The 15,937-nt window shown below is 42.6% G+C and overlaps 1 protein-coding gene across 2 annotated transcripts in view; it reads left to right on the top strand.

Moving 5' to 3' along the window:
* The first annotated feature begins 14,213 nt into the window (after positions 1-14,213).
* The window catches only part of TBPL1 (TATA-box binding protein like 1), a 30,365-nt gene continuing 28,641 nt past the window's right edge, over positions 14,214-15,937 (top strand). Inside the window, exon 1 of one of the 2 annotated variants that reach the window (XM_031456373.2) lies at positions 14,214-15,473. In XM_031456373.2, coding sequence (XP_031312233.1) covers positions 15,352-15,473 — 122 coding nt within the window. In that variant the 5' untranslated portion in view covers positions 14,214-15,351. The remainder of the gene's footprint in view (positions 15,474-15,937) is intronic. The other variant, XM_010988698.3, reaches the window with a different exon arrangement.

The raw sequence follows: 15,937 nt of genomic DNA, 5'->3' as shown, positions 1-15,937 counted from the left end.
TGGAAGAGGGAGCAGAAAGGTCAGTATCAGAGGGACGCACATGGGAAAGACTGGACTACCACTGCAGGCTCTGAAGATAGAAATGAACCACAAGCCAAAACAGTGTCAGCCTTTATAAGCCGGCAATGGCAAGGAAACGGATTCTCCCCAAAGCTGCCAGAAGGAATGCAGCCCCGCTGACATCTTGATTTTAGCCCCGTGAAACCAACCAGCTTCAAATGTCTGATCTCCCAAACTGTAAGAGAATAAATTTTTGTTGTTTTAAGCCATGAAGTTTGCTCAGCAATTTGTTACAGCAGCAATTAGAAACTAATACACCAAATCTATAAAAGCTGTCTTGAAATCTTCCCTACACTAAGAGAGCAAAATGTAGAGAGTGAAATATATATATTTAGTTTAGAAATATATGTAGCCTATAATTATATAGTTTATAAAAATAAATATCATTTAGATTATGAAATATATACCTTTGTTTATATAAATTTTGATATAAAAATTACAGCATTGGCAACTTATTTTTTATAAAAGAAATTCAGTAAAAAATAATTACCACTAGGATTAGTCTTAGGTGAAAGAATGTTCAAATAGAAGTTTTCACTGAGGCAGTACAATCTAACAGATGTTAAGATTCACAGCAGAGCCCCCTATGAAGCATTTATAAAGAAAATGGTCCGGAAAAATTAGTTTCATGATCCTTGAATCCCTCAACCAAATCAAAGACTATAAAAGGGAACAGGAAAGTGTGGAGAGAAAGGAGATTGTTGTGTGAAGACTATCTTTGGAAGAAGACAGTGTGTGTGGTACAGGACTGAGCTGTGAGCCCCATCCCACCCCAACCCCAAGGGGGAAGGGAGGAGCCTGCCATCACATGGGTAGCAGAGGTTCCCCAGAGAGCTTCAGAAGTTAGTTCTTTTGGGGGGATAGGATTGGCTCCCCCTGAGGCCATAGAGGTTAACATTCCCTGTGGCAGAGCCAAGAGTGAGATACTGCACCGGGTTCTACATACCCAGAGTGTGTCCCCACAGGAGAGTGAGAACAGGCATGAGGTGGCCACGGGTCCAGTCCCAGCTGACCACCTGGAGAGGTAGAGGGGCCCAACAGCAAGTTGAGTCCACAGCTAGAGCCTGAAGTGACCACCTGACGTGGAGATGCATGTGTCTGGGACAAGGGACAGTGCCCATCACAGAAAGATTGCTCTAAACATCTGCCAGGTCCAGAGCATGTGGTCAGGTTATCACGATGCTCTGTTCCTGTAATGTCTTTCCTTTCCCTCACGTGTCTCCAGACCCACTCCTTCCCGTTTCAACTTCTGGGGGTCAGAAACTGGCAGGGTTAAGGGGTTAGAGGAGGAGAAAAAAGGGAGGAGAGACCGAGATGAAGCCAAGTATCTGCCCCCATTTCCACTCAGGTAGGTCTGAGCTGAGGAGCTGAGGTTTAACACACAGTCCAGTTCAGAATTTGTACCACTATCTTGGGTTGGATATTCTAACTACTGAATTGAGACTCTATGACACTTAAAACTGTCTGCTATCTAAGAATCAGCACGTACGTTATAGGACTTGCCAAATTTTCATTCAGGGGAATAAGAACTCCCACTGAACGCTTTTTAAACAGGCAATAGGAGAATGGATGGATTAAAAAAGTAAATAAAATGTTTATATTACATCAGCATAGCAGTTAGGGTTACAGGGACTTTCTGTTCCTCATGGCATTTTCCAGCTGGCTTGGAAAATCAACACTAACACCTTCTCCCTATGAGCCCCCGTGTCTGTTGTCACACATGAACTGGACACTTAGAATCATCGAGGTTTCCTCTCTTATATCCAGCCATTCAGTCTCTAAGGTATTCTGCTTTTTTAATAGTTTTATTTATCTATTCCTTTCTTTCCATCGCCCCTGCCCTCCACCACTCTACTGTGGGTCCAGATTGCTCCCTATCTTGGCTACTATAGTAGTTTCCTCATTAGTGTCTTTGATTAGGTCTTAGGTCACTTTCCAATTCAGTCTATTCTACACCGAAGCCATATCTTCATGAAAACATAATATCTCTCCATGTTTCTTTGCCTAACATTCAAAGCTTTCCATGATCCGACTCTACCTCCTTCCCAAATCTATTTCCACGTCTCCCCTAACCAATGTGTTTGTTCTAGGTCAACAGTTATGCCTCTGCACCTTTTCCTTATGCCTGAAATAGTCCCATGGTTGTGGCTCTATTTTAGGTTTGTAAAATCCTATCTCCTTCCTTCAAAGTCTGATTCAAATGCCACCTCCTCCATGAAGCCTTTCCCAATCACCTCAGCTGGAAGGTGTAAGCTGCAGTCTGAGTAAGGAGGATTCTAGAAAGGTACAAATCAGCCTAATTAAGTCAGCTAATAATTGGAAGAGGCATAACATTTGCAGGTTCCCGTTATTTTTTATTTTCCCACTTAGTGAAATGTATGCATCCGAGCCAAGGATGGACTGACAAAAGCGACGCGATTGACATAAAAAAAGCAAACCCTCCATTCCATTCAGAACTTTCCAAAATAAAAGACAGAGGAAATTTTGTCACGAGAAAGGTATTTTATGGCAGAACAGAGTTCACTAGGTTTCCACAGAGGCTGGATCAGCCCATGTCCAATCAGAGGGCAGAAACCATATAAGTTATCTTAACAGGAAAAATTCAATTTAAAAAGTTACTAACTGCAGCAAAAGATTAACTAGAAAGGGAGAACCCTGGGGTTGAGGGAGTATACACACAGGGGAACAAACGGAAGAGAAACCCCTTCCCAAGGCTAGGATTCAGGTTTTAGTGAGAAGTCCACTGGACGGAGAAGATCCCCGTGTTGTTCTGGACCAAAGCTAGTCCATAGCTGCTTGGAGCAGAGGCTGGCGAGCAAGGAACTTCAGCAGGGACCAGCATGCAGGGAACACTCCTCTGGGGTGGAGGCAAGCAGAGGCTGTCAAACTGGCAACCTCGGCTGGGACTCACTAGGAATTTGCCCTCTGGGAATTTTACGAGGGAAAGCCATCCACAAGAAGTGCCACTCCTCGGAAGCCGCAGAGCCACCAGAGGAGATGGTGGGTAGAGGCCCCCGCAGGGAGGTGCTGTGTTCTATTGGCCACCGGATGCTGCAGGCTGCCACACATGCTTGCCACAGGTGCTGCAGGAGCCTGGCCTGCAGAAGCTGACCCATGGAAGGAAAACAAATGAGTGGAACGGAAAGGGGCGCCCCTTCCGCCCACAGTGTCCCTCTGGCGCCCTCTACTGACAAAGCTTAACATCCCACCGGGGCAAAGGAGAGATGCTTATAAAATCCAGCACCAGATGGATGCGTTTTGAGCTGAGCAGTCAAAAAGAGAGGATTTGGAGCCGAGAGGCAAGACACTGATGACTGGAACACTGCTAAAACCATCCTCTTCCTTTGTTTCTATTTGTCTCTTCGTCATACAAAATGAATATGTAAATCACCCTCCCAGGTATCCAAATCCCAGGGTTTCTCCAGACACCACCACCACCATCACCATCATCAAGAATTCCAAGGAAATAAAAAACATTTCTTGAGACTTACTCAAGAATAGATGTTTGCATACATTATCTCCCTGATGCAGGGTAACACAGTCTGCACTGTTACATAGTAAGCAGGATGTAAGTACACACTACTGTTCTTTTCAATAAACATATGAGGAATTTGAAGTTAGAGAACACACAGCTAGTAAGTGATAGATCTAAAAATCTGAACCTGGGACCAACTGACCAGAAAATTGCTGCTCTGTTCACTAACTCAGCCTGACTTTCTCACCAAGAGACTGAATTTTTTGTTATGTACTAAGAAATTCCATGTTCTAGGCAAAAATGTGGTGCCTCAGCTAAGGTCCTGCCTTTGAGAAATTCTTCTGGCAAGAATCTGCTACTTTTAGGATGACGCACTTTTCTTGTGAATGCTTAAAAAATACAATAGAAGTTACAGCTTTCTCTATGAAATTCGATAGTTCGGTTGTTAAGAGTGCTTAAAGTCTAGTTGTACATACATCTCTGCTGCTGAGTGATCCTATAAACCTAACGTTTATGGAGCACTGAGTACATGCTAGGCATTGTGTTAGGAGTTACCAGCCCCATTTTTCAGATAAGAAAACTGAAGAGTGCAGAGGTTGAACAATTTGACCAAGTCATCACGTGAGTGCTGGCACTAGAATTTGAATCCAGAATTGATCTGACCCCAGAATCGATCTGACCCCAGAGCTCAAGTTCATGACCATGAGGCCAGGGCCCATCTAGCTGCCCCTCAGTTGTACACTTTCTTTATTTCAAATATTCTAGATTTTCAAGTTTTAAAAATATAAAATAGGCTGAATATAATTTTCAGTTGCTTTCAATTAATAAAAGAGACAGCTCCTTGAAGATTGTTAGGCTCCTTTAAGAATGTCAATCTATTTTACAAGAGGAAGCCCATTTCTAACCCCATAGATTAGCAAGGGAAGAGTTACTGACATGCACCCCTTGCCCGTTTTCATTAGTTGCAAGTTAGGTAGGGCAGCCACAAAAAAAGAATAAAATAATGCCATTTTCAGGAACATGGATGGACCTAGAGATTCTCATACTAAGTAAAGTCAGACAAAGGCAAATATCACATGATATCACTTATATGTGGAATCTAAAAAATGGCATAAATGAACTTACTTACAAAACAGAAACAGACTCACAGACATTGAAAGAAAACTTATGGTTACCAAAGAGGAAAGAGGGTGGGAGGGATAATTTGGGAGTTTGGGATTAGCAGATACATATATAAATAGATAAACAACAAGGTCCTACTGTATAGCACAGGGAACTATATTCAATATCTTGTAATAACTATTATGAAAAAGAATATGTATATATATGTATAACTGAATCACTTTGCTGTACACCAGAAACTAACACATTGTAAATTAATGATACTTCAATTAAAAAATATAAATAGAAAAAAAGCAAGAATAATAAAAGGGGGGAAAATATAAATAAATAAATGCTTCACTTGACATTCATTAAATTCTATTTAGCTAAATTATCTCATTTATATAACATGTCTATCATGCCAGAAGTATCTGATTGTTTTTTAAAAAAGGCAAGAACAAAGAGAATTTTAAAAATTTAATATCTTATATTATTTTACTTAATTTGGTTTTATAATATAAAATTGCACATATTTAGACCTATTTTTAAGATTAAAAAAATATAGATCCCTAAGGGTCTTCTAGAGACCTCTCAATCTGTGGACATCCATCAGTTATATCTTCCTGGGACTTTAGGCAGCTCTATTGCTAAATCTAAAAGCTATGCTAAGAGTTCTTAATGTAGCTTGAATAGGATTTCATGTTCTTGCAAATCCCTCTACATGAGTCAAAATAACAATTATAGAAGTTGGTAATTACTATTCTAATTAATGGAAATTGACCTTGCATAATTTCCCCAGTCTCACACATCTTTGTATAAACCCCTCCTTACTGTTCCAGTATCACACCACACGGTGGCAGCCTTGTTTCTCGTTTCCTCCGGTATTTCCACAGCAGGGATCCTCATTGTTACTGAATGGGTTGTGGGTGTAGGAAGAAACTAACTGATTTAGAACTATGTCTGGAGGAAACTAGTAGGAAAAATTGTCTGAGTCTTTGTTTCCTTATTTATAAAACTGAATTGATTTCCAAAGTCCCTTCAAGCTGAGATTTATGATTCCAAAGTTGACTTGACACTGTCCTTGAATCTACTAAGATTATGAGAAGAGGACGATGGGTCAGAGCCTTCAGGAGCCAGCTGACCAGCACAGGCAAAAAGTAAGGAAGTAGCGAGGGAGGGCGTGAGGTGAGGGTTTCCCAGCATTTTTCAAATGGAAGGTAGGAAAACAAGCTCAGCAAACCTCTTTGAACGTTTGAGGGTCTCTTGAGCAAAAGGAATTGAGGAAGAGTGTGGTGGAAGCTACAAATGAACTAGAAAACACTGATTGTAAGTGTTTAATTTTCCATACCCTGGAAAATGTGCTAAAATCAATCCTTATGTATAAAACTACCATCTCAGAGGAAAACCAGAAAGAATCAATTCCTAATGAAAGTGACCCTAACAGCTGCTTCGTGGAGAAATACAAAAACACTCCAATCCAATCAAGGCATAGTTTCAGGGGGGAAATCCAATACCTGATAAATAGTATTGTAACAGCGCTGAAGAAAAAATAAGTTAACAGAAAGACAGCCATCTGTATGATGTCTGAAAAATGGGGAGACAAAGAAGAATTTAAAATGTCTTTTGCAGCATTGTTTAGGAATGTCTTTTTTTTCATTCTCAGTATTTATATTTAAAAAACACACAGGGAAATGGAATTAAAAGAAAAAAATGGTCAAAAATAATATGTTACCAGTAAGAGAAAGTCTTGATCACATTGCAAATGTATTTGGTCCATTTGAGGTAAATGTACTTTTTCAGCTTTTTTGGAATTTCTTCTGCTTTTCTTTCTCTAATTTAATACTTCACTCATGAACTTTCAGGCTTTATCCTTTAGAGCAAATAAAAAGTTTGTTAATTGTGTTAGTTAAAACTCCTATGGCTTTATTAATTTTTATCTGCTTTCTCTCTCAATAATTCAGGGAGATTCATTGGCATGTCTGCTCTGATATCAATTTATCAATTTCTCATCATATATCTATTCATTTGTTTTTGTTTTGCCAATATTAACCCAGTATTAATATGGCTATTCGTTTTCAATGGTTAGCATTTTTGTGGAATCATTTCCATTTTTTAGCTTTCATTCTTTTTGTTCTTTAAATATAAAGAATCTTTAGGAAACAAGTAGTTTTAAGAGTTTATTTTAGTTTTTAATCTACCAGAACATCTCTATTATTTACCTGATGAGCTTAATATATTTATACACAGAACGTAGTTGAATTATTTTTCATCTATTATCATATTTTCTGTTTTTTTTGCATGTGAAGTTAATCCATTTACATGTATTATGTTTACTGGAAATTTTGAAACTTGTTTTCTCTGGCTTACTTTATGCTCTTTTTTGTTCTACTCTTTCTATGTTTTGTTCTCCCTTGACTTTCTTTATATCCATTTAAGTATTTACTTGTTTTATTATTTTTGCCTTCTATTAGATGGGAATTTATACAGTCTATTTTTTTTTTTTTACTGTCTTTTAACAGTATCAGTAGTCCAGTAATCTTATTTACCAACTTAACAATATCTCACGTTAAGCATACCTTCACTCCTCTTTTAAACAATACAAGTCTAACTGCACTTTGCATCAACTTCCACTTAATTGAATTGCTAATTGAATTGCTCCCCCAATTTAACTGAATTGCTGAACAGCACAGCGAAATCTCCAGAGTGGAAATAAAGTAGACAACTTTCCCACCACTAGAGGGCAAGATGTATTTTCAAAATAATTTTTTATTTTATATATTACAAAATAATATTATTATTTACATTAGTTGTGAATTGACTTATTTATCCAATGACCAACTAAATTTTGTTTCAAGAAGGTGGCCGGCAGGGGAGGGTATAGCTCAGTGGTAGAGCACATGCTTAGCATGTACAAGGTCCTGACTTCAATCCCCAGTACTTCCATTAAAATAAACAATAAACAAACAAACAAACTTAATTACCTCTCCCCTGCAAAAAAAAAAAAAAAAAAAGGTGGCCTGAAGACATACTTACCTCATTAGTGTTTCAAAATTCAACTAAATTAACAGAAGAAATACAAATGAAAATTAATTCAGAGCACTAAAAAGGAGTCTAGGATGCCAGAAGATTAAAACAGTGGAGAATTTCTGAACCATATAAAGGAGGCGTCACACTACAGTGTTAATTCTGTGGAGAGGTGGGATGGCAGGAGGAGGGGGATTTAAGGAGACTTAATTTTGTGTGTGTATGTTTGTGTTGTCTGAGTTTCTACAGAGAAGTGTATTCGTGTATTATTTGTGTAGAACAAAAGAGTACATAGTTATTTATAAATAAGTGGGTTGGGGTAACTACCTCCAAGAGGCTGGGCACTAAGGGAGCTGCATGTGTTGCAGGAAACATATGCTCAAGCTGCTCACATTGTAGGAGCTGCATGCGCTACAGGAACCTGTCACCACTCAGCTTCCGTAAGCACCTTTCTACAATAAATCAATGCTGTGTTTCTCTGTATTAAGGTACTGCTGTCCTTCTTACAAATGAAGTTCTCACCTTTCCCCTCAAATGGGCAGACACTGAGTCCTCTGAGTCGTTGCTGCCTATATTAATTAATCCTCAAATTCAGTCACCATCCCACTGAATATTCTGTTACCTAAAGCCTAACTGCAAAGTTACCCTGGGTAGTGAGTTACAGTGTGGCCTCAAAAAGATCCGTCCAAGTTCTAACCTGTAGTGCCTGTGAACATGACCTTATGTAAAAATGGGGTCTTTACATAAAAAAACAAATGTATCGTTATAAAAGGGGAAAGGGTGTGGGGGAGGAATAAATTAGGAGTTTGGGGTTAGCGGATACAAGCTACTGTATATAAAATAGATAAACAAAAAAGTACTACTGTATAGCACAGGATATTAATATCCTGTAATAAACCATAATGGAAAAGTATGAAAACGAATATTCATATGTATAACTGAATCACTGCTGTACACCAGAAACTGACACATTGTAAATCTACTATACTTCGATAAAAATTTTTTAAAAGAAATAGTCTTTAGAGATGTAATTAAATTAAGGATCCTGAGATGGAATTATCCTGGATTTAAAGTGGGTCCTAAATCCAATGACTGGCATCCCTTATAAGAGAAAGAAGAGGGGGCTTTGAGACACAGAGACACACAGAGGAGAAGACAATATGAAGATGGAGGCAGGGATTGGAGTGATGTGTCATAAACCAAGGAATGTCAAGGATCCCCAGGCAGTTGGTCACCAGAAGCTGGGAGAAAGACATGGAACACATTCTTACACAGAGCTTCCAAAAGAAACCAACCCTCTCAGTACCTTGATTTCAAAATCCAGGCTTCCAGAACTGTGGGAGAACAAATTTCTACTATTCGAATCCACCAAGTTTGCATTACTTGGTTATAGCAGCCCCAGGAGACTACCATAATTTTGACAACTTGAGTATAAAATAAAAATGGGAAGGAGAGAAAGGAAGAAAATGATAAGTACAAATAAACACATAGTTAAAATAAGTCAGTGGAGAATATACAAAGATGCCGCAGTCCTTGTTTCTGTAATTGTTCACAAAACCATAATGAATATCGATGGCTTCCATTTTCCTCTGCCCTTTCTGTATTTCCCCTGCTCTCAGCCAGGACCTCAGCTGGTTGGGATTCTTTGCTTGGTGAAATGACTCAAATCTTCATTTCTGAAGGTTCTGAGTCATCAAGAATCCTACCTTTTATTTATGGCTGCTTTAATTTTTCACTAACCTTAGTATTAGACATGGAAGACTAAGAGGATCCCCGGAGAATCTTCTGGGTCCCAGGCTGCCCTCCTTGCCTCCGTTGTGTAGAATAAGTGAGCCAATTTCTCCTTGGTAGTCAGAATCAATCACTCCAGCCAGCAGATTACCCCAATTTTGCTTTTTGTTTCAGTGATACAAGGAACCCCAAATGAGCAGTTGGCAGCTTCAACTTCCTGTTTAGTGGAACCATTGCATTTCCTGAAGGAAGCATTCTCCCCTTGGGGACTAAGATCTCTACACCAGCAGCAGTCAGAGTTTTTAGGTAAGGGAAGAAAAATTCTGAGAGCGGAATATTAGGCGAAACTGTGAGAAGAGGCACTCCCAACCCACACTTTGATTCAAATGTGCTCTGGCTCTGGGAGAGAGTATCACATAATGGCCTCTGATTCAGAATGCATCCGGTAAAACAGAATGGCGTTCTTCTGGGGTGTTGCCCCCTAGTTGGACTGTAACTGAGTCTTCAGTAAGTCATTTCACTGTTCAGTTAAGCCAGCTGCTTCCAAGTGCTGGTGTATGTAGTCAGTTAATTCCATAGGCATGGACCTATCGCTACACTTCCTATGTTGGGAAGTGAGTACTCTGATCAGATGCAGTGTTGGGTGTAATTCACTGACAAGAAATAAACCACTTTGTGAGTTCACAGATTGTGGTGCTGACAGAAATATTAGGAGTAGTTGAGGCCAATCTATTTCCAAAACGTGTAATTATTCCAATGAGGATGAATCTTTGCTCCCTCAGTGATGGACAAGGTCCAATGTAATCAACCTGCCAGATGGTTGGTTCATCACTCTGAGGACTGGGGCAATATCAGGAACTCAGTGTTGTACTCTGCTCTTGACAAATTAGGCACTTGGCAGAAGCATCAGCAAGGTGAGCCCTCATATGGGGAAATCCAAGTTGTTGAGCACATGCGCAGCCTGCATGCCTACTGCCATGACCACTTGGTTCCTGTGTCTTTGAGCAAGCACTGGGGTGGCTGGGCAAGGAGGCTGCTGATATCACAGAGTGTGCCATTCTGTCCACCTGATTATTAAGAGTCTACCCTACAGTAGATATGTTTAGTGTGCATTCGAATAGGACACAAATATCTTTTTTAAAAAAATAAAAATTTATTTTAAATATATACATTTGTATTGACATTTAGTTGATTTACACTGTTGTATTAGCTTCTGATTGAGTTAAACATATATGAATATTCTTTTTCAGTACAGGCTACTGCAAGCCACTGAATATAGTTCCCTGTGCTACACAGCAGGACCTTGTTGTTTATCTGTTCTGTACAGAGTGGTTGGTATCTGCCAGTTCCAAACTCCCAATTTATCCCTCCCCCCTTTCCCCGCTGGTAACAATAAGTTTGTTTCCTATGTCTGTGAGTCTATTTCTGGTTTGTAAATAAGTCCATTTGTATCATCTTTTTAAGATTCCACATATAAGTGATATCATATTATATTTGGACATTTGGATATCAGAACACAAATATCTTCACAGTTTGTGCCCATTTCGAGAAATCCATTCATGTATTTCCCCACTCTTCCTTGTCACCAATCTTCCAATCCCATTCCATCTAGAAAACCCACTGGCGACTGCCCATTCTGGTCCTCCCTCACTCCAGACATGACGGGCAAACAAATATACTGTTCGAATTTATGCCCACTTGGAAGATTTTCCTTCACTGCCGACTGCCCTTCAGACCCCTGCATGGGGCTAGGGAAGCTACCTGTGTGGCAGGAGATGGATTCTAGAAAAGCCTTCCATGCTTCAGATGCCTGTCAGGGAAGCACACTAGAACCAGGAAGCAAAACCTTCTCCTACTTCAAAGTCCCTCCAGCGCTTTCTACTGTTAAACATCGTGAGAGCTAGCAAAAGAAGAATACTTAAAGGGCCAAGATCCACCCTCACAGAACAGGCCGAGAGTGGGAATCTGGAACTGAGAACAACAACACAGTCACAGTGCAGATCCTGTATGGTTGCCCTAGCTTAGCTCGGAGACCCACTCCTTTGTCAATCACTGTGGCTACTGCGCCTCCCATCTGACTCACCTTAAACGGGAGGCAGGCAGAGTCGAAGTAGTTTTCCCAAATAGGAGGGAAGAGTACTCTTCCCAGAAGGAGAGAGGAGTTCTGGGCTGACAACACAATAAGTGTACCCTTCATATCCCACTTGGCTGTTCAGTGTGTACACACACACACACATACACACTGTTTTCTCCATAGCTATACTTTCTCCTAACGTAAAGCAATGATCCCATATGCAAATAAAAATGTGTTCAATCCTTATTCAGTGGGAGGAGAAAACTCAAAGTCACATCCAGGCCAAATTCAGAATCTTTGAGTGTAGTCAATCTTGATCAGGTCCAGATGTAACTAAATGATGAATGATAAGTTTTCCCTCAATGCACGGATATACAATAAAGGAGGTGGGGGTGGGATAACAAAAACTAACGAGAAAGGACAAGAAGGAGACGCACTATGCAGTGGTGGTGAGCACATACCATATCCTGTTGGACAAGAGTAAGAAGGGTAAGAAGGACCTCCCTTCCCCAGCAGAGAACTGAGATCATTGGTGAGCCAATCAAAGCGCCAACATTTACTTTATTTATTATCCTCAAAGACCCGACCTTAGAGGAGTAGTGAGAAGGAATCTCCAGGGACTGCCTGGGCAATGGAAGTCATCTTTCTACAGATATGGAGACTGGGACATTGCCTTTGAGACAGCAACACACCAGCAGATGACTTTTGCCAGGCTGAGGACTTTCTGGCAGTACCTTCAAACTTACTTGGCTACTAGTCAGTGTCACTTGGGGGAAATCTATTAGCTTGTTATCAGAAATCTCATTGAGACCTAAGCTTTGAATATGGACTCTGCCCTTCCTGCATCTATCTCTTGCCAGGAAACTGGCCTGGCAACTCTATCAATCTCCCTAGATCTTAGTTCACTGTCTGTGCCACAGACTCTGAGAGCAGAGGGAGGGAACAGCTGGGATCATAAAGCCAGGTTACCCTATCAGACTCTGTCCTCTCAGCTGAACACACCTCGACTGGCATAATGGGGGGAATTACCTTTCTCAATTGGTAAGAGTGTGCACAGCAGGAGATATTGGAGAAGAATCGTGAGAAATGAGGATTCCCTGACTCTACTGCTCTTCTGGGACTCTGCATTCCTAGTTAGTGTGTTAACTTTACAAGAGGCAGAAAATTCAGCTTTTCAATTGGCTGAGTAGATACTGGTCCCTTTCAGTACAGGATTACCCAACCGCTGGCAAAAAGCACGCCTCTTCACAACGCTGTTTCAGTACTGCCCCACTATCGCATGTCCCTTTCTGAAAGGTCATGTTGGACCACAGTTTTTCCCTCTCAAAGCACTAAGGGAGACAAGCAGTAGCCAACATATTCCAATTGTCTGATTTTTTTTTTAACCAAATTCATGAAGCTGGAGCCTTAGGGGGCATAACTCTATGGTGAAGGATCCATTTTTTGTGTATTTATTTTTAGTTACCAGCCCAACACAGACAAACGCTTTCTTAACTATCAAAACTGAATTGTTTAGAAGCCACAGTGATGTCAGATTACTGAAAGTTTCAAAATGCTCCTCTTGATTTCTGTACCTATTTCACTGCTGCTGACCAGTACAGTTTACAGACTGGCTTTGGTCTATATATCGCATTTTAAGTAGCATGGATCTAACTGAGAAAGCTTACTATTCTCTCAGCCTAGGTGTCAATTTCTGTATCAATCGAGTCTTGGTTCAAAACAGACACTATATATATTCAATAAGGAATAATATTATAACCTTAGCTGGCACGAATAATGGAGCCCATGATAAGACCTATGAAGCCCCTGGGCTTTATTTCATTGTCTTACTTCTTTCATCTTGAAGTGAATTCCTTGGTCAGAGAAATGATGTTTGAGCTAATGTGATAATGTATAAGCATTCAATAATAATAATAATACAAAAATTCTATGGAGAATGGTGCCTGCAGCAAAATCAAATCCAATGCCAGAATGGAGAATTACTGTAATGAGATAAATCGTTGACTAATCGGTGACAAAAGGGGAGTAGAGTGCAAAGTAACAAGCTCAATACCAGGTATCTTGCCAGTCTCCTCATAAAGACCTGAGTCACTCTAAAATTGGCTTTTCATCAGTGGCAGCAATCATTGGAATAGAGCCTTTCCCCTGCTATTCCCTTGGTAAATCAGACTATGTCACTCTACAGATTAAAACCCTTCACTTCCCCTAGCACTTGAAGGAAAATCCAAACTCCCTTCTACTTGGCCCAAAAGGCACTGAAAAGTTCCAGGCCTTAGTTTCTCTCTCATCTCAGATGCTCTTCCCCTTGCTCTGATCATGATGCCCCATCCGCTAGCGCTCCAGCACAGCTGGTACAGAAATTGAAACAAAATGAAACTTCCATAATTCTGCAGTGCTTTTCAATGCTCAAATACTTTGCTTTAACAGAGCGGGAAGAAAAAGATCAAGAGGCGTCCTTGGAGACTCCGTAAGTAGTGAAATACCCAAATGGTCGCCTATTCCCAAATTCCCCCAGAAGTCAGCTTATGTCCTTTCTTTCAAAAGGACTGTGGCGTTACCATTTTTCATGCATAAGATTCACACCAATCAGAGTCCGGGCACCCAGGAGCCCGCCTCATGGCCTTTTATTAAATCAGAGCTGCCCATTGGCTTCATCCAGGACCAGAGGTTTCTGACTGCAGCCCAGCTCTGGAGCAGAGGCCTGCGCTGGCCTGGGAGTGGGGCTCCGGGGGCGCTGCGGGGTTCCGCGCTGCCTGGAGCTCCCGGGGCCGTTATTCGGGTCTCGCTCCAGCAGGCAGCGCCTCTTGGATCACCCCTCAAGGGGTCCCGAGAGCACCCGCGGACCCCAGCGCGTCGGTTCAAACTGGCGAGTGTGCGCCCCTCGGGGTCCCCCGGGTCATTCCAAGGCTACTGGGGCGCAGAGCGGCAGAAGGGTCTCGGTCCCCAGGCACCCAGCTTCCACGTGAGCCCCAGCCTGCAGCAGCCCTTTCCCACCTCCCATCCTTTTTGGATCCAGCTACGCGGCGTAAAAGCCTGTGAAGTGCCTCCCGGCTCCCAAGGCAGAGTCCGACCGCAAACCCAAGTTGAGTAAGGAATATCGACGGGACACGCGACAGAAGTGTGACCTACACTCCCTGCCTTTTCTGTCTCTGTCTCTGTCTCTCTCTCCATCCTATCAATCTATCCGTGTATCCATTCTTTCATCTCCTATCGCTATTAGGACTACGGTTACAATTCCTTAATGAGAGCTTTATCGCGAAGGCATAAATTAACGCGTTTATTTTAACCGAAAAAGCGAAGCAGGACTTTTTTCAGACAGAAAACATCTTCGTTAGAATCAGCTTCGCTAATTATGTTGAATGGCGAACCTTTTCTACAAATTGAATGAGCTAACGAGAAAGTTCTAAGGTTCTGGGGGAAAAAAAGTCTGTGTATAATATGCTGTACGCCAGAAATAACGTGTTCACGTTTAGCTACCAGCTAAAAATGCACAAGGGATATACAGTTCTTTCGAAATCTTTTTAGGCGATTCTCAAGCAAAAAACGTCTATCCTAATCATACCTTTCCCCCACTACCCCCAACAAGCTAAGCACTTCGGCAGGCGGGGCCCGACCTGGGCAACCAGGAAGGAGGAAGGGAAAGTGGGGGAAGGGGCAGGGGAAAGTGAGGGAGCAGCGAGAGCCGGAAGTGGGTGGCTAGCGAGGAATCCAGAGGGGCCCTGTCCGGCGGCGCTCTAGCCTCCGCACGCCGTCTCTATGCTCCCCCGCGTCTTGTCTATTTATTGTCGCGGGGAAGCGGCGGCCGCCCTGTACCCGGAACAACAAAGCACGAAAGACTGAGCCCGGGCCTTGGGGGCTCCTAGCAACGGGCCGGGGCGGGAGTTCCATGGAGACTGGGGAGCGCGCCCGCCTCATCATCATCCTTGTCCTCCAGCTTATCCTTCGCGTCCGCCGCAACCGGCAGCAGCGCTGCCGCCGCGTCCTCTGCCGCCGCCCACTCTTCCCACGGTAACTCCGTCGGCGACCCTGGGCAGGGGGAGCGCGGGCGGCCGGGCGGCCTGAGTGCCGGGTGCGGGGCGTCTGGGCGCGGGGCGGGCGTGTGCGGAGCCGGGGCCGCTCTGCGGGCGGGGTGTGCGGGGTCGGATGCCTGGAGGAGAGGCGCTCAGATGCGGGGAATCGGTCCGGGGGCCGAGGGAGGGTCCAGTTCTTGGGAGGACAGGGTGTTATTTGGGGATCTCATCAGGGATAACGGGGTGGGGGTGGGGCGTCACTGCCTGGGAGCGTTATCCAGTGGGGTGTGGGATAAGAAAAGAGGTGTATTTTTCCTGTTAGCCACCACTGCGAAAGACGGAAGGGAGATTGCCCATCTGTCTCTGTGGAGCCCTCACCCAGGGGAAGAGAAATCGTGCAGAGATGCTAGGGGTCCGTCGCTTCCCAGGAAACTTGCAGCTGCCTCTGCCGCGGCTGGAATG

This window comes from Camelus dromedarius, chromosome 6 (genome assembly GCF_036321535.1).
Source record: "Camelus dromedarius isolate mCamDro1 chromosome 6, mCamDro1.pat, whole genome shotgun sequence".
In the NCBI taxonomy this organism is placed as follows: Eukaryota; Metazoa; Chordata; class Mammalia; order Artiodactyla; family Camelidae; genus Camelus; species Camelus dromedarius.
This window is presented reverse-complemented; position numbering and strand designations above follow the sequence as displayed.